The sequence below is a fragment of the Brienomyrus brachyistius genome, unplaced genomic scaffold, assembly GCF_023856365.1.
Source record: "Brienomyrus brachyistius isolate T26 unplaced genomic scaffold, BBRACH_0.4 scaffold66, whole genome shotgun sequence".
Classification (NCBI taxonomy): Eukaryota; Metazoa; Chordata; class Actinopteri; order Osteoglossiformes; family Mormyridae; genus Brienomyrus; species Brienomyrus brachyistius.
The window spans coordinates 308,019-331,031 of NW_026042341.1; the positions used below are offsets into that span (position 1 = coordinate 308,019).

The 23,013-nt window shown below is 40.3% G+C and overlaps 2 protein-coding genes and 2 long non-coding RNA genes across 4 annotated transcripts in view; 3 read left to right on the forward strand and 1 right to left on the reverse strand.

Moving 5' to 3' along the window:
* LOC125725386 (adhesion G protein-coupled receptor F5-like) overlaps window positions 1-23,013 on the forward strand; it is a 57,261-nt gene that overhangs the window by 16,142 nt on the left and 18,106 nt on the right. Inside the window, exons 6-13 of the mRNA XM_049002264.1 lie at window positions 3,752-3,796; window positions 6,363-6,407; window positions 8,455-8,499; window positions 8,707-8,751; window positions 8,975-9,019; window positions 14,212-14,256; window positions 14,464-14,508; window positions 15,503-15,547. Of these exons, the coding sequence (XP_048858221.1) occupies window positions 3,752-3,796; window positions 6,363-6,407; window positions 8,455-8,499; window positions 8,707-8,751; window positions 8,975-9,019; window positions 14,212-14,256; window positions 14,464-14,508; window positions 15,503-15,547 (360 nt within the window). The remainder of the gene's footprint in view (window positions 1-3,751; window positions 3,797-6,362; window positions 6,408-8,454; window positions 8,500-8,706; window positions 8,752-8,974; window positions 9,020-14,211; window positions 14,257-14,463; window positions 14,509-15,502; window positions 15,548-23,013) is intronic.
* LOC125725391 (endogenous retrovirus group FC1 Env polyprotein-like) lies at window positions 9,961-13,088 on the reverse strand. Its single transcript, XM_049002273.1, has 2 exons — window positions 12,716-13,088; window positions 9,961-12,285 (listed from the first exon to the last, which is right to left on the reverse strand). Exon 2 carries the CDS (start codon window positions 11,995-11,997, stop codon window positions 10,480-10,482), a length of 1,518 nt encoding a protein of 505 aa, XP_048858230.1. The 5' UTR covers window positions 11,998-12,285; window positions 12,716-13,088; the 3' UTR covers window positions 9,961-10,479.
* On the forward strand, window positions 18,350-18,914 carry LOC125725396 (uncharacterized). Its single transcript, XR_007387467.1, has 3 exons — window positions 18,350-18,395; window positions 18,618-18,662; window positions 18,879-18,914. It is a non-coding gene; the product is annotated as an uncharacterized LOC125725396 (long non-coding RNA).
* LOC125725397 (uncharacterized) lies at window positions 19,640-20,204 on the forward strand. The gene is made up of 3 exons (XR_007387468.1): window positions 19,640-19,685; window positions 19,908-19,952; window positions 20,169-20,204. It is a non-coding gene; the product is annotated as an uncharacterized LOC125725397 (long non-coding RNA).

Here is a 23,013-nt window from a genome sequence, read left to right on the forward strand (position 1 = left end):
ATGAGATCTCCCACGATGATGTAACGAACAAGGGGGCCGGCATGGTCAGCCCCTTGCCTCTTTGTGTAAAGTACTTGCAATGATTGATCCATCCACCAAGGAGAGCAGTGATTATGAAAGCTGAAGTGACTTACCTGAAATCAGGTACAATACCTGATTTCAGGTATCTTAACTTCACTACAAGAAATGAAAATCTAAGCAAGTATAATTTTCTAATATTTAGACAAAATTCCAATTTCATTAATAAACTGACTACACTGCATTAAATGGCCTGTGAAATTTAAGAAATTGTTTCTGTTGTGAGTCAAAGATGGCCTAAAACTAGCAAAATGTGTTTTTAGTCAGTTTATTGATGAAATTATAGACAACACCTAATACAACAGCTGGTATGTATCAGTCTTCATCTGATGCTTTCAGTGATTCCCAGATCATCTTAATTCGTGCCATGAATAAGAACCAGGAATGTGATGGAGGATGAAAAAAACAATGCCAATCCGATTAGCTATGTCTACATGTGTTCTCCTACCCAAACATTTTCTGTTTCCTCCAGACCTACCTAGAAGTTTCTCATAGCTAATCATCCGGTTTTACTTTCTCTTTTTTGTAGGTTCTATAGCAAGCAGCACCACGTCAACACCTAATACAACAGCTGGTATGTATTAGTCTTCATCAGATTCTGTCATTGATTCCCAGATCATCAAAATCCGAAAATTAGCCTGTGGGCACAATTAAATTAATGCACCATTGGGATTAGCCAGATCAATGACGGTTCCCATACCCGGACCTTTTCTATTCCCTCCAGACCTACCTAGAATTTTCTCGTAGCTAATCATCCTGGTTTACTTTCTCTTTTTCATAGATTTTGTAACAAGCAGCTTCACTTCAACACCTAATACAACAGCTGGTATGTATTAGTCTTCATCTGATGCTTTCAGTGATTCCCAGATCATCTTAATTCGTGCCATGACTAAGCACTACAAATGTGATCGAGGATGCAAAAGAACAATACCAATCCGATTAGCTGTATCTACAGGTGTTCGCCTACCCAGACATTTTCTATTCTCTCCAGACCTACCTAGAATTTTCTCGTAGCTAATCATCCTGGTTTACTTTCTCTTTTTCATAGATTTTTTAACAAGCAGCTTCACTTCAACACCTAATACAACAGCTGGTATGTATCAGTCTTCATCTAATGCTTTCAGTGTTTCCCAGATCATCTTAATTCATGCCATGACTAAGCACCACAAATGTGATCGAGGATGCAAAAGAACAATGCCAATCCGATTAGCTATATCTACAGGTGTTCTCCTACCCAGACATTTTCTATTCTCTCCAGACCTACCTAGAAGTTTCTCATAGCTAATCATCCTGCTTTACTTTCTCTTTTTTGTAGGTTCTATAGCAAGCAGCACCACGTCAACACCTAATACAACAGCTGGTATGAATTAGTCTTCATCAGATTCTGTCATTGATTCCCAGATCATCCGAATCCGAAAATTAGCCTGTTTACACAATTGAACTAATGCACCACTGCGATTAGCCAGATTAATGACAGTTCCCCTACCCGGACCTTTTCTATTCCCTCCAGACCTACCTAGAATTTTCTCGTAGCTAATCATCCTGGTTTACTTTCTCTTTTTCATAGATTTTGTAACAAGCAGCTTCACTTCAACACCTAATACAACAGCTGGTATGTATTAATCTTCATCTGATGCTTTCAGTGATTCCCAGATCATCTTAATTCGTGCCATGACTAAGCACCACAAATGTGATCGAGGATGCAAAAGAACAATGCCAATCCGATTAGCTGTATCTACAGGTGTTCTCCTACCCAGACATTTTCTATTCTCTCCAGACCTACCTAGAAGTTTCTCATAGCTAATCATCCTGGTTTACTTTCTCTTTTTCGTAGGTTCTGTAACAAGCAGCTTCACTTCAACACCTAATACAACAGCTGGTATGTATTAGTCTTCATCTGATTCTTTCAGTGATTCCCAGATCATCTTAATTCATGCCATGACTAAGCACCACAAATGTGATCGAGGATGCAAAAGAACAATGCCAATCCGATTAGCTATATCTACAGGTGTTCTCCTACCCAGACATTTTCTATTCTCTCAAGACCTACCTAGAATTTTCTCGTAGCTAATCATCCTGCTTTACTTTCTCTTTTTCGTAGGTTCTGTAACAAGCAGCACCACGTCAACACCTAATACAACAGCTGGTATGTATTAGTCTTCATCAGATTCTGTCATTGATTCCCAGATCATCCGAATCCGAAAATTAGCCTGTTTACACAATTAAACTAATGCACTGCTGGGATTATCCTGATCTATGGCTGATCTCCTACCCGGACCTTTTCTATTCCCTCCAGACCTACCTAGAAGTTTCTCATAGCTAATCATCCTGGTTTACTTTCTCTTTTTCGTAGGTTCTGTAACAAGCAGCTTCACTTCAACACCTAATACAACAGCTGGTATGTATTAGTCTTCTTCTGCTGCTTTCAGTGATTCCCAGATCATCTTAATTCGTGCCATGACTAAGCACCACAAATGTGATGGAGGATGCAAAAGAACAATGCCAATCCGATTAGCTGTATCTACAGGTGTTCTCCTACCCAGACATTTTCTATTCTCTCCAGACCTACCTAGAAGTTTCTCACAGCTAATCATCCTGGTTTACTTTCTCTTTTTCGTAGGTTCTGTAACAAGCAGTTTCACTTCAACACCTAATACAACATCTGGTATGTATCAGTCTTCATCAGATTCTGTCATTGATTCCCAGATCATCTAAATCCGAAAATTAGCCTGTTTACACAATTAAATTAATGCACTGCTGGGATTATCCTGATCTATGGCTGATCTCCTACCCGGACCTTTTCTATTCCCTCCAGACCTACCTAGAAGTTTCTCATAGCTAATCATCCTGGTTTACTTTCTCTTTTTCGTAGGTTCTGTAACAAGCAGCTTCACTTCAACACCTAATACAACAGCTGGTATGTATTAGTCTTCTTCTGATGCTTTCAGTGATTCCCAGATCATCTTAATTCGTGCCATGACTAAACACCACAAATGTGATGGAGGATGCAAAAGAACAATGCCAATCCGATTAGCTGTATCTACAGGTGTTCTCCTACCCAGACATTTTCTATTCTCTCCAGACCTTCCTAGAAGTTTCTCACAGCTAATCATCCTGGTTTACTTTCTCTTTTTCGTAGGTTCTGTAACAAGCAGTTTCACTTCAACACCTAATACAACAGCTGGTATGTATTAGTCTTCATCTGATGCTTTCAGTGATTCCCAGATCATCTTAATTCGTGCCATGACTAAGTACCACAAATGTGATCGAGGATGCAAAAGAACAATGCCAATCCGATTAGCTGTATCTACAGGTGTTCTCCTACCCAGACATTTTCTATTCTCTCCAGACCTACCTAGAAGTTTCTCATAGCTAATCATCCTGGTTTACTTTCTCTTTTTCGTAGGTTCTGGAACAAGCAGCTTCACTTCAACACCTAATACAACAGCTGGTATGTATCAGTCTTCATCTGATGCTTTCAGTGTTTCCCAGATCATCTTAATTCATGCCATGACTAAGAACCAGAAATGTGATGGAGGATGCAAAAAAACAATGCCAATCCAATTAGCTATATCTACATGTGTTCCCCTACCCAGACATTTTCTGTTTCCTCCAGACCTACCTAGAAGTTTCTCATAGCTAATCATCCGGTTTTACTTTCTCTTTTTTGTAGGTTCTATAGCAAGCAGCACCACGTCAACACCTAATACAACAGCTGGTATGTATTAGTCTTCATCAGATTCTGTCATTGATTCCCAGATCATCCGAATCCGAAAATTAGCCTGTTTACACAATTAAACTAATGCACCACTGCGATTAGCCAGATTAATGACGGTTCCCCTGCCCGGACCTTTTCTATTCCCTCCAGACCTACCTAGAATTTTCTCGTAGCTAATCATCCTGGTTTACTTTCTCTTTTTCATAGATTTTGTAACAAGCAGCTTCACTTCAACACCTAATACAACAGCTGGTATGTATCAGTCTTCATCTGATGCTTTCAGTGATTCCCAGATCATCTTAATTCGTGCCATGACTAAGCACCACAAATGTGATCGAGGATGCAAAAGAACAATGCCAATCCGATTAGCTGTATCTACAGGTGTTCTCCTACCCAGACATTTTCTATTCTCTCCAGACCTACCTAGAAGTTTCTCATAGCTAATCATCCTGGTTTACTTTCTCTTTTTCGTAGGTTCTGTAACAAGCAGTTTCACTTCAACACCTAATACAACAGCTGGTATGTATTAGTCTTCATCTGATGCTTTCAGTGATTCCCAGATCATCTTAATTCGTGCCATGACTAAGCACCACAAATGTGATCGAGGATGCAAAAGAACAATGCCAATCCGATTAGCTGTATCTACAGGTGTTCTCCTACCCAGACATTTTCTATTCTCTCCAGACCTACCTAGAAGTTTCTCATAGCTAATCATCCTGGTTTACTTTCTCTTTTTCGTAGGTTCTGTAACAAGCAGCTTCACTTCAACACCTAATACAACAGCTGGTATGTATTAGTCTTCATCTGATGCTTTCAGTGATTCCCAGATCATCTTAATTCATGCCATGTCTAAGCACCACAAATGTGATCGAGGATGCAAAAGAACAATGCCAATCCGATTAGCTATATCTACAGGTGTTCTCCTACCCAGACATTTTCTATTCTCTCCAGACCTACCTAGAATTTTCTCGTAGCTAATCATCCTGCTTTACTTTCTCTTTTTCGTAGGTTCTGTAACAATCAGCTTCACGTCAACACCTAATACAACATCTGGTATGTATCAGTCTTCATCAGATTCTGTCATTGATTCCCAGATCATCTAAATCCGAAAATTAGCCTGTTTACACAATTAAATTAATGCACTGCTGGGATTATCCTGATCTATGGCTGATCTCCTACCCGGACCTTTTCTATTCCCTCCAGACCTACCTAGAAGTTTCTCATAGCTAATCATCCTGGTTTACTTTCTCTTTTTCGCAGGTTCTGTAACAAGCATCTTCACTTCAACACCTAATACAAAATCTGGTATGTATTAGTCTTCATCTGATGCTTTCAGTGATTCCCAGATCATCTTAATTCGTGCCATGACTAAGCACCACAAATGTGATCGACGATGCAAAAAAACAATGCCAATCCGATTAGCTATATCTACAGGTGTAGTCCAACCCAGACATTTTCTATTCTCTCCAGACCTACCTAGAATTTTCTCGTAGCTAATCATCCTGCTTTACTTTCTCTTTTTCGTAGGTTCTATAGCAAGCAGCACCACTTCAACACCTAATACAACAGCTGGTATGTATTAATCTTCATCAGATTCTGTCATTGATTCTCAGATCATCTAAATCCGAAAATTAGCCTGTCTGCACAATTAAATTAATGCACTGCTGGGATTAGCCAGATCAATGACGGTTCTCCTACCCAGACATTTTCTGTTCCCTCCAGACCTAACTAGAAGTTTCTCATAGCTAATCATCCTGGTTTACTTTCTCTTTTTCGTAGGTTCTGTAACAAGCAGCTTCACTTCAACACCTAATACAACATCTGGTATGTATCAGTCTTCATCTGATGCTTTCAGTGATTCCCAGATCATCTTAATTCGTGCCATGACTAAGAACCAGAAATGTGATGGGGGGATGCATAAAAACAATGCCAATCCGATTAGCTATATCTACATGTGTTCTCCTACCCAGACATTTTCTATTCCCTCCAGAACTACCTAGAAGTTTCTCATAGCTAATCATCCTGGTTTACTTTCTCTTTTTCGTAGGTTCTGTAACAAGCAGCTTCACTTCAACACCTAATACAACATCTGGTATGTATCAGTCTTCATCTGATGCTTTCAGTGTTTCCCAGATCATCTTAATTCATGCCATGACTAAGAACCAGAAATGTGATGGAGGATGCAAAAAAACAATGCCAATCCGATTAGCTATATCTACATGTGTTCTCCTACACAGACCTTTTCTATTCCCTCCAGACCTACCTAGAAGTTTCTCATAGCTAATCATCCGGTTTTACTTTCTCTTTTTTGTAGGTTCTATAGCAAGCAGCACCACGTCAACACCTAATACAAGAGCTGGTATGTATTAGTCTTCCTCAGATTCTGTCATTGATTCCCAGATCATCCGAATCCGAAAATTAACCTGTGGGCACAATTAAACTAATGCACCGCTGCGATTAGCCAGATCAATGACGGTTCCCCTACCCGGACCATTTCTATTCCCTCCAGACCTACCTAGAATTTTCTCGTAGCTAATTATCCTGGTTTACTTTCTCTTTTTCATAGATTTTGTAACAAGCAGCTTCACTTCAACACGTAATACAACAATTGGTATGTATCAGTCTTCATCTGATGCTTTCAGTGATTCCCAGATCATCTTAATTCATGCCATGACTAAGCACCACAAATGTGATCGAGGATGCAAAAAAAACAATGCCAATCCGATTAGCTATATCTACAGGTGTTCTCTTACCCAGACATTTTCTGTTTCCTCCAGACCTACCTAGAAGTTTCTCATAGCTAATCATCCTGCTTTACTTTCTCTTTTTCGTAGGTTCTGTAACAAGCAACTTCACATCAGCACCGAATACAACAGCTGGTATGTATTAATCTTCATCAGATTCTGTCATTGATTCTCAGATCATCTAAATCCGAAAATTAGCCTGTGGGCACAATTAAATTAATGCACCGCTGGGATTAGCCAGATCAATGACGGTTCTCCTACCCTGACATTTTCTGTTCCCTCCAGACCTACCTAGAATTTTCTCGTAGCTAATAATCCTGGTTTACTTTCTCTTTTTCGTTGGTTCTATAGAAAGCAGCACCACATCAACACCTAATACCACGGCTGGTATGTATTAGTCTTCATCAGATTCTGTCATTGATTCCCAGATCATCTAAATCCGAAAATTAGCCTGTTTACACAATTAAATTAATGCACCACTGGGATTATCCTGATCTATGGCTGATCTGCTACCCAGACTTTTTCTATTCCCTCCAGAACTACCTAGAAGTTTCTCATAGCTAATCATCCTGGTTTACTTTCTCTTTTTCGTAGGTTCTGTAACAAGCAGCTTCACTTCAACACCTAATACAACATCTGGTATGTATCAGTCTTCATCTGATGCTTTCAGTGATTCCCAGATCATCTTAATTCGTGCCATGACTAAGCACCACAAATGTGATCGAGGATGCAAAAAAACAATGCCAATCCGATTAGCTGTATCTACAGGTGTTCTCCTACCCAGACATTTTCTATTCTCTCCAGACCTACCTAGAAGTTTCTCATAGCTAATCATCCTGGTTTACTTTCTCTTTTTCGTAGGTTCTGTAACAAGCAGTTTCACTTCAACACCTAATACAACAGCTGGTATGTATTAGTCTTCATCTGATGCTTTCAGTGATTCCCAGATCATCTTAATTCGTGCCATGACTAAGCACCACAAATGTGATCGAGGATGCAAAAGAACAATGCCAATCCGATTAGCTGTATCTACAGGTGTTCTCCTACCCAGACATTTTCTATTCTCTCCAGACCTACCTAGAAGTTTCTCATAGCTAATCATCCTGGTTTACTTTCTCTTTTTCGTAGGTTCTGTAACAAGCAGCTTCACTTCAACACCTAATACAACAGCTGGTATGTATTAGTCTTCATCAGATTCTGTCATTGATTCCCAGATCATCTTAATTCATGCCATGTCTAAGCACCACAAATGTGATCGAGGATGCAAAAGAACAATGCCAATCCGATTAGCTATATCTACAGGTGTTCTCCTACCCAGACATTTTCTATTCTCTCCAGACCTACCTAGAATTTTCTCGTAGCTAATCATCCTGCTTTACTTTCTCTTTTTCGTAGGTTCTGTAACAATCAGCTTCACGTCAACACCTAATACAACATCTGGTATGTATCAGTCTTCATCAGATTCTGTCATTGATTCCCAGATCATCTAAATCCGAAAATTAGCCTGTTTACACAATTAAATTAATGCACTGCTGGGATTATCCTGATCTATGGCTGATCTCCTACCCGGACCTTTTCTATTCCCTCCAGACCTACCTAGAAGTTTCTCATAGCTAATCATCCTGGTTTACTTTCTCTTTTTCGCAGGTTCTGTAACAAGCAGCTTCACTTCAACACCTAATACAAAATCTGGTATGTATTAGTCTTCATCTGATGCTTTCAGTGATTCCCAGATCATCTTAATTCGTGCCATGACTAAGCACCACAAATGTGATCGACGATGCAAAAAAACAATGCCAATCCGATTAGCTATATCTACAGGTGTAGTCCAACCCAGACATTTTCTATTCTCTCCAGACCTACCTAGAATTTTCTCGTAGCTAATCATCCTGCTTTACTTTCTCTTTTTCGTAGGTTCTATAGCAAGCAGCACCACTTCAACACCTAATACAACAGCTGGTATGTATTAATCTTCATCAGATTCTGTCATTGATTCTCAGATCATCTAAATCCGAAAATTAGCCTGTCTGCACAATTAAATTAATGCACTCCTGGGATTAGCCAGATCAATGACGGTTCTCCTACCCAGACATTTTCTGTTCCCTCCAGACCTAACTAGAAGTTTCTCATAGCTAATCATCCTGGTTTACTTTCTCTTTTTCGTAGGTTCTGTAACAAGCAACTTCACTTCAACACCTAATACAACATCTGGTATGTATCAGTCTTCATCTGATGCTTTCAGTGATTCCCAGATCATCTTAATTCGTGCCATGACTAAGAACCAGAAATGTGATGGGGGGATGCATAAAAACAATGCCAATCCTATTAGCTATATCTACATGTGTTCTCCTACCCAGACATTTTCTATTCCCTCCAGAACTACCTAGAAGTTTCTCATAGCTAATCATCCTGGTTTACTTTCTCTTTTTCGTAGGTTCTGTAACAAGCAGCTTCACTTCAACACCTAATACAACATCTGGTATGTATCAGTCTTCATCTGATGCTTTCAGTGATTCCCAGATCATCTTAATTCGTGCCATGACTAAGCACCACAAATGTGATCGAGGATGCAAAAAAACAATGCCAATCCGATTAGCTGTATCTACAGGTGTTCTCCTACCCAGACATTTTCTATTCTCTCCAGACCTACCTAGAAGTTTCTCATAGCTAATCATCCTGGTTTACTTTCTCTTTTTCGTAGGTTCTGTAACAAGCAGTTTCACTTCAACACCTAATACAACAGCTGGTATGTATTAGTCTTCATCTGATGCTTTCAGTGATTCCCAGATCATCTTAATTCGTGCCATGACTAAGCACCACAAATGTGATCGAGGATGCAAAAGAACAATGCCAATCCGATTAGCTGTATCTACAGGTGTTCTCCTACCCAGACATTTTCTATTCTCTCCAGACCTACCTAGAATTTTCTCGTAGCTAATCATCCTGCTTTACTTTCTCTTTTTCGTAGGTTCTGTAACAATCAGCTTCACGTCAACACCTAATACAACATCTGGTATGTATCAGTCTTCATCAGATTCTGTCATTGATTCCCAGATCATCTAAATCCGAAAATTAGCCTGTTTACACAATTAAATTAATGCACTGCTGGGATTATCCTGATCTATGGCTGATCTCCTACCCGGACCTTTTCTATTCCCTCCAGACCTACCTAGAAGTTTCTCATAGCTAATCATCCTGGTTTACTTTCTCTTTTTCGCAGGTTCTGTAACAAGCAGCTTCACTTCAACACCTAATACAAAATCTGGTATGTATTAGTCTTCATCTGATGCTTTCAGTGATTCCCAGATCATCTTAATTCGTGCCATGACTAAGCACCACAAATGTGATCGACGATTGTTGGGGAAAGCGCCCGGCGTTTCCACCCCAACTCCACATTTATGAGACACACACAGGTTACAGTTTTACTTGCAAGGGTACCCACACTCTCTGCAATGCAAACTACAGCAGAATGTGTTACAAAGGGTGGTTCCCCTTGACTCCTTTATTTATAGTCAGTGGGAGGCGCAAGAGTCATGCAGAATAGGGAGGTGAGAGAAAGTTCTGGTTTTGCTAAGGTGGGAATGCTATTATTAATATAATCTGAAGTATGAGGCTAGGGGAAAACAAAATAATATATATACATATTTACATTCATTGCTGATCATACAGGAGTGATAACAAAATGATTAATAACAGTTTCTTCAACCTAACAGTCCCTCCTGTTTATCATGACAGTATGATCAAAAACATCAGTATTGTACAAGTTGCAAAAGCATTTCCAGTACAACTGTCATTTAGATCACATCATCATCATCCTAACTGTGGAGTACAGAAAACCATCAGGAGTCGTTCCTCCTGTTTATCATAGAAAAACATCTAATTCCGTTACTTCAGGTCCGAGCCCTGCACGGGTGCTTTCGGCTCAGCCGTCATTATGAATTACATGTCTTCTTCATCGCTATCGCTGGAAACAGGCTCTGTCTCCATATTCTGAGTAAGGGAGAGAAACATTGTACTGTGTGTCCGAAAAGCAGCATTAAGAGCTTGATTAATAAACATTTTCAAACATGGTATAACAGTTATAAAACAACAGAAAAACAAAATAAAAAACAAAACAAAAGGTAGGCACATTTTCATCAGTATGGACCACCATGTTCCTGTAACAAACCAGTCCAGCCAGGAGGACTGCGGTTGACTGTCCATGGTCATCACTTTTTGTAAGTCACGGAGGCGGTCGAGGGCAATTGTCATATTAGGTGAGTGCACGTTGTCAGGAATGTAAGTGCAGCACGTTTGATTCAGGAGGACACATACTCCTCCTTGTGCAGCTGTCAGTAGGTCTAATGCCATACGGTTCTGGATAACCATCTGTCTGGTTATGTCCAATTGTTCGTTTTGTTGTTGATCAATTAGTATCGAACTATTTATGAAAAGACCTAGTCTATAATTTAGAGTTTCTACTCGTAGCATGAGCTTTCCGACTCCTGCCCAGGGGAATAGGGACAGCGCAACTTTACTGCCTGTTCCCCACAGTTTATGTTCAGGGGGTACGTCTGTTCCCCACAAACTGTCATGGGGTTGTATTGATATCGAACGCTTCCTCCTGCTTCTGATGGAAACCTTACTTCCCTGTGCTATCAGGAAGGTGTGATCTGAAACAAAAATAGGAGCGCACACTCCAAACCAGTTCGGTGGTAGGACAAAGTATGCACGAGGTCCGCATAACCAAGCCACACCGTCCACCCAATAAGTTCCATTACTGGGCCCCAAGAACGAGACAGGAGAGCCGTACATGCTGCTAACGAAGGTCGTATGACAATTCGTGGTATTGCCTCCGATCCACCTAGTACCATTATTCTGTTTGTAGCAGACTGAATGATTATATGTGGTTGGGTCTTGATATATTAGGACAGAAAAGGGGAATGATACATTGGTTTTAGTTACGTTGAAATCCACCCAAAAGTCTTGGAGACATGTGCCGTTTTGGAACCCAGGGTCATCTGGGTATATTCCTGTGGCATCTTGCACAACAGTTTTTACAGTAATATTACCTGACCCATTAGTGGTGATATTAACATAGTCTCCATCTACGGAAAATATAAGTGAAACAATACTTTGGTACCCTATACCTGCAAAAGATGCAGCACATTTGGCCTGGGACATATTCATGGGTTTTCCATATACAGTGGGTCCTTCACTATGAGTAGGCATCACAGAACAAACATAGCAATTCGTCACATTTTTTGCTGTTACAGTGTCATGTACATATCGATACCAGTAGTTCTTCATGAACGGGTGTGAGTGGTCAGCAGGCAATGGGCGCAGATGGAAGTCGTCATGGGTCCATCGCCGTAGGTGTTGCAATGGAGCTAGTGGGAGCAAGGACAACCATACAAGTCCAACAACAAGAATGACCCCTAGAGTCACCTTACCACATCCCCACCCCGTCAGAGCCATCCTAATAGAGTGCAGCTCAGTTGTTTTCTTCACCGGGTTGAGACAGCAGCACCCTATTGGTTACTGTGCCTTTGTAGCGGACTTCCACTGCTACTCTGTCGCTGAGGCCTCTGATAAGGGCTTGATGGGTTTACAGTGACTTTTGTGTATCCAGGAAGGTCGTTCTGCTATTTTCACAGCTGTTGGTGTTGTGAGGAGGACTTGATAAGGACCGTCCCACCGGGGTGTGCTCCACTCCTTCCGCAACAGGACCTTGACCAGGATCCAATCCCCTGGCTGCAAGTTATCCTGTTGATTAGAAACAGAATTTACTGGCAGACTACTGGGGCTATGTTTTTGTTGTGATGATAGCAACTTTCGCATCCAATTAGCCAATGTATTTTCTCTGTCCGCTTTCCCTATATCACTCATTTCGGTTGCTAGAGGAAACGGCCTTCCGTACACTATCTCAAAAGGTGTTAGTTTTCAGGGATGAAACCCGTCCTTTATCCTTCAGTCACCAGTATGTTGTTGCTTTTAGGGTGGATCGTGTAGGTTAATCTAAAACCTATAAAAACACATCCACATACATCAATATATATATATTTCCAATAACGCCTACTTTCTCTCCCGGTTAATTTCGGCTAACCTCAACCACATGCATGTCTTGGCCACCTACTTATTTAGGTGCCGTATCTCTCACTTGGCCACCTATTCACTTAGGTGCCGTGTTTCTCACCTGTATAGTGTGCTCTCTGTTCCGTCACCGAGGTCCTTCAGACATCACCAGACGTCGAGCGCAGTTCTAACCACCGGCCTGATGACGAATTCACATCACAGGTCTTTCTTGCACCCGACTTCGAGTGGCTGTCGACAGACTTCGGTGTCGCTTCTCTCGGCGTACTGGAGACGTCTTCGGGGTTCCTCGGATCCGGCTCGAAGGACCAAATTCTATGTTGGGGAAAGCGCCCGGCGTTTCCACCCCAACTCCACATTTATGAGACACACACAGGTTACAGTTTTACTTGCAAGGGTACCCACACTCTCTGCAATGCAAACTACAGCAGAATGTGTTACAAAGGGTGGTTCCCCTTGACTCCTTTATTTATAGTCAGTGGGAGGCGCAAGAATCATGCAGAATAGGGAGGTGAGAGAAAGTTCTGGTTTTGCTAAGGTGGGAATGCTATTATTAATATAATCTAAAGTATGAGGCTAGGGGAAAACAAAATAATATATATACATATTTACATTCATTGCTGATCATACAGGAGTGATAACAAAATGATTAATAACAGTTTCTTCAACCTAACAACGATGCAAAAAAACAATGCCAATCCGATTAGCTATATCTACAGGTGTAGTCCAACCCAGACATTTTCTATTCTCTCCAGACCTACCTAGAATTTTCTCGTAGCTAATCATCCTGCTTTACTTTCTCTTTTTCGTAGGTTCTATAGCAAGCAGCACCACTTCAACACCTAATACAACAGCTGGTATGTATTAATCTTCATCAGATTCTGTCATTGATTCTCAGATCATCTAAATCCGAAAATTAGCCTGTCTGCACAATTAAATTAATGCACTCCTGGGATTAGCCAGATCAATGACGGTTCTCCTACCCAGACATTTTCTGTTCCCTCCAGACCTAACTAGAAGTTTCTCATAGCTAATCATCCTGGTTTACTTTCTCTTTTTCGTAGGTTCTGTAACAAGCAGCTTCACTTCAACACCTAATACAACATCTGGTATGTATCAGTCTTCATCTGATGCTTTCAGTGATTCCCAGATCATCTTAATTCGTGCCATGACTAAGAACCAGAAATGTGATGGGGGGATGCATAAAAACAATGCCAATCCGATTAGCTATATCTACATGTGTTCTCCTACCCAGACATTTTCTATTCCCTCCAGAACTACCTAGAAGTTTCTCATAGCTAATCATCCTGGTTTACTTTCTCTTTTTCGTAGGTTCTGTAACAAGCAGCTTCACTTCAACACCTAATACAACATCTGGTATGTATCAGTCTTCATCTGATGCTTTCAGTGTTTCCCAGATCATCTTAATTCATGCCATGACTAAGAACCAGAAATGTGATGGAGGATGCAAAAAAACAATGCCAATCCGATTAGCTATATCTACATGTGTTCTCCTACACAGACCTTTTCTATTCCCTCCAGACCTACCTAGAAGATTCTCATAGCTAATCATCCGGTTTTACTTTCTCTTTTTTGTAGGTTCTATAGCAAGCAGCACCACGTCAACACCTAATACAACAGCTGGTATGTATTAGTCTTCCTCAGATTCTGTCATTGATTCCCAGATCATCCGAATCCGAAAATTAACCTGTGGGCACAATTAAACTAATGCACCGCTGCGATTAGCCAGATCAATGACGGTTCCCCTACCCGGACCATTTCTATTCCCTCCAGACCTACCTAGAATTTTCTCGTAGCTAATTATCCTGGTTTACTTTCTCTTTTTCATAGATTTTGTAACAAGCAGCTTCACTTCAACACGTAATACAACAATTGGTATGTATCAGTCTTCATCTGATGCTTTCAGTGATTCCCAGATCATCTTAATTCATGCCATGACTAAGCACCACAAATGTGATCGAGGATGCAAAAAAAACAATGCCAATCCGATTAGCTATATCTACAGGTGTTCTCTTACCCAGACATTTTCTGTTTCCTCCAGACCTACCTAGAAGTTTCTCATAGCTAATCATCCTGCTTTACTTTCTCTTTTTCGTAGGTTCTGTAACAAGCAACTTCACATCAGCACCGAATACAACAGCTGGTATGTATTAATCTTCATCAGATTCTGTCATTGATTCTCAGATCATCTAAATCCGAAAATTAGCCTGTGGGCACAATTAAATTAATGCACCGCTGGGATTAGCCAGATCAATGACGGTTCTCCTACCCTGACATTTTCTGTTCCCTCCAGACCTACCTAGAATTTTCTTGTAGCTAATAATCCTGGTTTACTTTCTCTTTTTCGTAGGTTCTATAGAAAGCAGCACCACATCAACACCTAATACCACGGCTGGTATGTATTAGTCTTCATCAGATTCTGTCATTGATTCCCAGATCATCTAAATCCGAAAATTAGCCTGTTTACACAATTAAATTAATGCACCACTGGGATTATCCTGATCTATGGCTGATCTGCTACCCAGACTTTTTCTATTCCCTCCAGAACTACCTAGAAGTTTCTCATAGCTAATCATCCTGGTTTACTTTCTCTTTTTCGTAGGTTCTGTAACAAGCAACTTCACTTCAACACCTAATACAACATCTGGTATGTATCAGTCTTCATCTGATGCTTTCAGTGATTCCCAGATCATCTTAATTCGTGCCATGACTAAGCACTACAAATGTGATCGACGATGCAAAAAAACAATGCCAATCCGATTAGCTATATCTACAGGTGTAGTCCAACCCAGACATTTTCTATTCTCTCCAGACCTACCTAGAATTTTCTCGTAGCTAATCATCCTGCTTTACTTTCTCTTTTTCGTAGGTTCTATAGCAAGCAGCACCACTTCAACACCTAATACAACAGCTGGTATGTATTAATCTTCATCAGATTCTGTCATTGATTCTCAGATCATCTAAATCCGAAAATTAGCCTGTGGGCACAATTAAATTAATGCACCGCTGGGATTAGCCAGATCAATGACGGTTCTCCTACCCAGACATTTTCTGTTCCCTCCAGACCTAACTAGAAGTTTCTCATAGCTAATCATCCTGGTTTACTTTCTCTTTTTCGTAGGTTCTGTAACAAGCAGCTTCACTTCAACACCTAATACAACATCTGGTATGTCTCAGTCTTCATCTTATGCTTTCAGTGATTCCCAGATCATCTTAATTCGTGCCATGACTAAGAACCAGAAATGTGATGGGGGGATGCATAAAAACAATGCCAATCCGATTAGCTATATCTACATGTGTTCTCCTACCCAGACATTTTCTATTCCCTCCAGAACTACCTAGAAGTTTCTCATAGCTAATCATCCTGGTTTACTTTCTCTTTTTCGTAGGTTCTGTAACAAGCAGCTTCACTTCAACACCTAATACAACATCTGGTATGTATCAGTCTTCATCTGATGCTTTCAGTGTTTCCCAGATCATCTTAATTCATGCCATGACTAAGAACCAGAAATGTGATGGAGGATGCAAAAAAACAATGCCAATCCGATTAGCTATATCTACATGTGTTCTCCTACCCAGACCTTTTCTATTCCCTCCAGACCTACCTAGAAGTTTCTCATAGCTAATCATCCGGTTTTACTTTCTCTTTTTTGTAGGTTCTATAGCAAGCAGCACCACGTCAACACCTAATACAACAGCTGGTATGTATTAGTCTTCCTCAGATTCTGTCATTGATTCCCAGATCATCCAAATCCAAAAATTAACCTGTGGGCACAATTAAACTAATGCACCGCTGCGATTAGCCAGATCAATGACGGTTCCCCTACCCGGACCTTTTCTATTCCCTCCAGACCTACCTAGAATTTTCTCGTAGCTAATTATCCTGGTTTACTTTCTCTTTTTCATAGATTTTGTAACAAGCAGCTTCACTTCAACACCTAATACAACAGTTGGTATGTATCAGTCTTCATCTGATGCTTTCAGTGATTCCCAGATCATCTTAATTCATGCCATGTCTAAGCACCACAAATGTGATCGAGGATGCAAAAGAACAATGCCAATCCGATTAGCTATATCTACTGGTGTTCTCCTACCCAGACATTTTCTATTCTCTCCAGACCTACCTAGAATTTTCTCGTAGCTAATCATCCTGCTTTACTTTCTCTTTTTCGTAGGTTCTGTAACAATCAGCTTCACGTCAACACCTAATACAACATCTGGTATGTATCAGTCTTCATCAGATTCTGTCATTGATTCCCAGATCATCTAAATCCGAAAATTAGCCTGTTTACACAATTAAATTAATGCACTGCTGGGATTATCCTGATCTATGGCTGATCTCCTACCCGGACCTTTTCTATTCCTTCCAGACCTACCTAGAAGTTTCTCATAGCTAATCATCCTGGTTTACTTTCTCTTTTTCGTAGGTTCTGTAACAAGCAGCTTCACTTCAACACCTAATACAACAGCTGGTATGTATCAGTCTTCATCCGATTCTGTCATTGATTCCCAGATCATCTAAATCCGAAAATTAGCCTGTTTACACAATTAAATTAATGCACCACTGGGATTATCCTGATCTATGGCTGATCTCCTACCCAGACTTTTTCTATTCCCTCCAGAACTACCTAGAAGTTTCTCATAGCTAATCATCCTGGTTTACTTTCTCTTTTTCGTAGGTTCTGTAACAAGCAGCTTCACTTCAACACCTAATACAACAGCTGGTATGTATCAGTCTTCATCTGATGCTTTCAGTGATTCCCAGATCATCTTAATTCGTGCCATGACTAAGCACCACAAATGTGATCGAGGATGCAAAAAAACAATGCCGATCCGATTACCTATATCTACAGGTGTTCTCTTACCCAGACATTTTCTGTTTCCTTCAGATCTACCTAGAAGTTTCTCATAGCTAATCATCCTGGTTTACTTTGTCTTTTTCGTAGGTTCTGTAACAAGCAGCTTCACTTCAACACCTAATACAACAGCTGGTATGTATTAGTCTTCCTCAGATTCTGTCATTGATTCCCAGATCATTCGAATCCGAAAATTAGCCTGTGGGCACAATTAAACTAATGCACCACTGCGATTAGCCAGATCAATGACGGTTCCCCTACCCGGACCTTTTTTATTCCCTCCAGACCTACCTAGAATTTTCTCGTAGCTAATTATCCTGGTTTACTTTCTCTTTTTCATAGATTTTGTAACAAGCAGCTTCACTTCAACACCTAATACAACAGTTGGTATGTATCAGTCTTCATCTGATGCTTTCAGTGTTTCCCAGATCATCTTAATTCATGCCATGACTAAGAACCAGAAATGTGATGGAGGATGCAAAAAAACAATGCCAATCCGATTAGCTATATCTACATGTGTTCTCCTACCCAGACCTTTTCTATTCCCTCCAGACCTACCTAGAAGTTTCTCATAGCTAATCATCCGGTTTTACTTTCTCTTTTTTGTAGGTTCTATAGCAAGCAGCACCACGTCAACACCTAATACAACAGCTGGTATGTATTAGTCTTCCTCAGATTCTGTCACTGATTCCCAGATCATCCGAATCCGAAAATTAACCTGTGGGCACAATTAAACTAATGCACCGCTGCGATTAGCCAGATCAATGACGGTTCCCCTACCCGGACCTTTTTTATTCCCTCCAGATCTACCTAGAATTTTCTCGTAGCTAATTTTCCTGGTTTACTTTCTCTTTTTCATAGATTTTGTAACAAGGAGCTTCACTTCAACACCTAATACAACAGTTGGTATGTATCAGTCTTCATCTGATGCTTTCAGTGATTCCCAGATCATCTTAATTCATGCCATGACTAAGCACCACAAATGTGATCGAGGATGCAAAAAAACAATGCCAATCCGATTAGCTATATCTACAGGTGTTCTCTTACCCAGACATTTTCTGTTTCCTCCAGACCTACCTAGAAGTTTCTCATAGCTAATCATCCTGCTTTACTTTCTCTTTTTCGTAGGTTCTGTAACAAGCAACTTCACTTCAGCACCGAATACAACAGCTGGTATGTATTAATCTTCATCAGATTCTGTCATTGATTCTCAGATCATCTAAATCCGAAAATTAGCCTGTGGGCACAATTAAATTAATGCACTGCTGGGATTAGCCAGATCAATGACGGTTCTCCTACCCTGACATTTTCTGTTCCCTCCAGACCTACCTAGAATTTTCTCGTAGCTAATAATCCTGGTTTACTTTCTCTTTTTCGTTGGTTCTATAGAAAGCAGCACCACATCAACACCTAATACCACGGCTGGTATGTATTAGTCTTCATCCGATTCTGTCATTGATTCCCAGATCATCTAAATCCGAAAATTAGCCTGTTTACACAATTAAATTAATGCACCACTGGGATTATCCTGATCTATGGCTGATCTCCTACCCAGACTTTTTCTATTCCCTCCAGAACTACCTAGAAGTTTCTCATAGCTAATCATCCTGGTTTACTTTCTCTTTTTCGTAGGTTCTGTAACAAGCAGCTTCACTTCAACACCTAATACAACAGCTGGTATGTATCAGTCTTCATCTGATGCTTTCAGTGATTCCCAGATCATCTTAATTCGTGCCATGACTAAGCACCACAAATGTGATCGAGGATGCAAAAAAACAATGCCGATCCGATTACCTATATCTACAGGTGTTCTCTTACCCAGACATTTTCTATTCCCTCCATAACTACCTAGAAGTTTCTCATAGCTAATCATCCTGGTTTACTTTCTCCTTTTCGTAGGTTCTGTAACAAGCAGCTTCACTTCAATACCTAATACAACAGCTGGTATGTATCAGTCTTCCTCAGATTCTGTCATTGATTCCCAGATCATCCGAATCCGAAAATTAACCTGTGGGCACAATTAAACTAATGCACCACTGCGATTAGCCAGATCAATGACGGTTCCCCTACCCGGACCTTTTTTATTCCCTCCAGACCTACCTAGAATTTTCTCGTAGCTAATTATCCTGGTTTACTTTCTCTTTTTCATAGATTTTGTAACAAGGAGCTTCACTTCAACACCTAATACAACAGTTGGTATGTATCAGTCTTCATCTGATGCTTTCAGTGATTCCCAGATCATCTTAATTCATGCCATGACTAAGCACCACAAATGTGATCGAGGATGCAAAAAAACAATGCCAATCCGATTAGCTATATCTACATGTGTTCTCTTACCCAGACATTTTCTGTTTCCTCCAGACCTACCTAGAAGTTTCTCATAGCTAATCATCCTGCTTTACTTTCTCTTTTTCGTAGGTTCTGTAACAAGCAACTTCACTTCAGCACCGAATACAACAGCTGGTATGTATTAATCTTCATCAGATTCTGTCATTGATTCTCAGATCATCTAAATCCGAAAATTAGCCTGTGGGCACAATTAAATTAATGCACTGCTGGGATTAGCCAGATCAATGACGGTTCTCCTACCCTGACATTTTCTGTTCCCTCCAGACCTACCTAGAATTTTCTCGTAGCTAATAATCCTGGTTTACTTTCTCTTTTTCGTTGGTTCTATAGAAAGCAGCACCACATCAACACCTAATACCACGGCTGGTATGTATTAGTTTTCATCAGATTCTGTCATTGATTCCCAGATCATCTAAATCCGAAAATTAGCCTGTTTACACAATTAAATTAATGCACCACTGGGATTATCCTGATCTATGGCTGATCTCCTACCCAGACTTTTTCTATTCCCTCCAGAACTACCTAGAAGTTTCTCATAGCTAATCATCCTGGTTTACTTTCTCTTTTTCGTAGGTTCTGTAACAAGCAGCTTCACTTCAACACCTAATACAACAGCTGGTATGTATCAGTCTTCATCTGATGCTTTCAGTGATTCCCAGATCATCTTAATTCGTGCCATGACTAAGCACCACAAATGTGATCGAGGATGCAAAAAAACAATGCCGATCCGATTAGCTATATCTACATGTGTTCTCCTACCCAGACATTTTCTATTCCCTCCAGAACTACCTAGAAGTTTCTCATAGCTAATCATCCTGGTTTACTTTCTCCTTTTCGTAGGTTCTGTAACAAGCAGCTTCACTTCAATACCTAATACAACAGCTGGTATGTATCAGTCTTCCTCAGATTCTGTCATTGATTCCCAGATCATCCGAATCCGAAAATTAACCTGTGGGCACAATTAAACTAATGCACCGCTGCGATTAGCCAGATCAATGACGGTTCCCCTACCCGGACCTTTTTTATTCCCTCCAGACCTACCTAGAATTTTCTCGTAGCTAATTATCCTGGTTTACTTTCTCTTTTTCATAGATTTTGTAACAAGCAGCTTCACTTCAACACCTAATACAACAGTTGGTATGTATCAGTCTTCATCTGATGCTTTCAGTGATTCCCAGATCATCTTAATTCATGCCATGACTAAGCACCACAAATGTGATCGAGGATGCAAAAAAACAATGCCAATCCGATTAGCTATATCTACAGGTGTTCTCTTACCCAGACATTTTCTGTTTCCTCCAGACCTACCTAGAAGTTTCTCATAGCTAATCATCCTGCTTTACTTTCTCTTTTTCGTAGGTTCTGTAACAAGCAACTTCACTTCAGCACCGAATACAACAGCTGGTATGTATTAATCTTCATCAGATTCTGTCATTGATTCTCAGATCATCTAAATCCGAAAATTAGCCTGTGGGCACAATTAAATTAATGCACCGCTGGGATTAGCCAGATCAATGACGGTTCTCCTACCCTGACATTTTCTGTTCCCTCCAGACCTACCTAGAATTTTCTCGTAGCTAATAATCCTGGTTTACTTTCTCTTTTTCGTTGGTTCTATAGAAAGCAGCACCACATCAACACCTAATACCACGGCTGGTATGTATTAGTCTTCATCAGATTCTGTCATTGATTCCCAGATCATCTAAATCCGAAAATTAGCCTGTTTACACAATTAAATTAATGCACCACTGGGATTATCCTGATCTATGGCTGATCTCCTACCCAGACTTTTTCTATTCCCTCCAGAACTTCCTAGAAGTTTCTCATAGCTAATCATCCTGGTTTACTTTCTCTTTTTCGTAGGTTCTGTAACAAGCAGCTTCACTTCAACACCTAATACAACAGCTGGTATGTATCAGTCTTCATCTGATGCTTTCAGTGATTCCCAGATCATCTTAATTCGTGCCATGACTAAGCACCACAAATGTGATCGAGGATGCAAAAAAACAATGCCGATCCGATTAGCTATATCTACATGTGTTCTCCTACCCAGACATTTTCTATTCCCTCCAGAACTACCTAGAAGTTTCTCATAGCTAATCATCCTGGTTTACTTTCTCCTTTTCGTAGGTTCTGTAACAAGCAGCTTCACTTCAACACCTAATACAACAGTTGGTATGTATTAGTCTTCTTCTGATGCTTTCAGTGATTCCCAGATCATCTTAATTCGTGCCATGACTAAGCACCACAAATGTGATCGAGGATGCAAAAAAACAATGCCGATCCGATTAGCTGTATCTACATGTGTTCTCTTACCCAGACATTTTCTGTTTCCTTCAGACCTACCTAGAAGTTTCTCATAGCTAATCATCCTGGTTTACTTCGTCTTTTTCGTAGGTTCTGTAACAAGCAGCTTCACTTCAACACCTAATACAACAGCTGGTATGTATCAGTCTTCCTCAGATTCTGTCATTGATTCCCAGATCATCCGAATCCGAAAATTAGCCTGTGGGCACAATTAAACTAATGCACCACTGCGATTAGCCAGATCAATGACGGTTCCCCTACCCGGACCTTTTCTATTCCCTCCAGACCTACCTAGAATTTTCTCGTAGCTAATCATTCTGGTTTACTTTCTCTTTTTCGTAGGTTCTGTAACAAGCAGCTTCACTTCAACACCTAATACAACAGCTGGTATGTATCAGTCTTCATCTGATGCTTTCAGTGATTCCCAGATCATCTTAATTCGTGCCATGACTACGCACCACAAATGTGATCGAGGATGCAAAAAAACAATGCCAATCCGATTAGCTATATCTACAGGTGTTCTCTTACCCAGACATTTTCTGTTTCCTTCAGACCTACCTAGAAGTTTCTCATAGCTAATCATCCTGGTTTACTTTGTCTTTTTCGTAGGTTCTGTAACAAGCAGCTTCACTTCAACACCTAATACAACAGCTGGTATGTATTAATCTTCATCAGATTCTGTCATTGATTCTCAGATCATCTAAATCCGAATATTAGCCTGTGGGCACAATTAAACTAATGCACCACTGCGATTAGCCAGATCAATGACGGTTCCCCTACCCGGACCTTTTCTATTCCCTCCAGACCTACCTAGAATTTTCTCGTAGCTAATCATTCTGGTTTACTTTCTCTTTTTCGTAGGTTCTGT

Bases quoted from the DNA above. Each gene is read 5' to 3' on its own strand.
- LOC125725391 (XM_049002273.1), bottom strand. From the start codon at position 11,997: ATGGCTCTGACGGGGTGGGGATGTGGTAAGGTGACTCTAGGGGTCATT.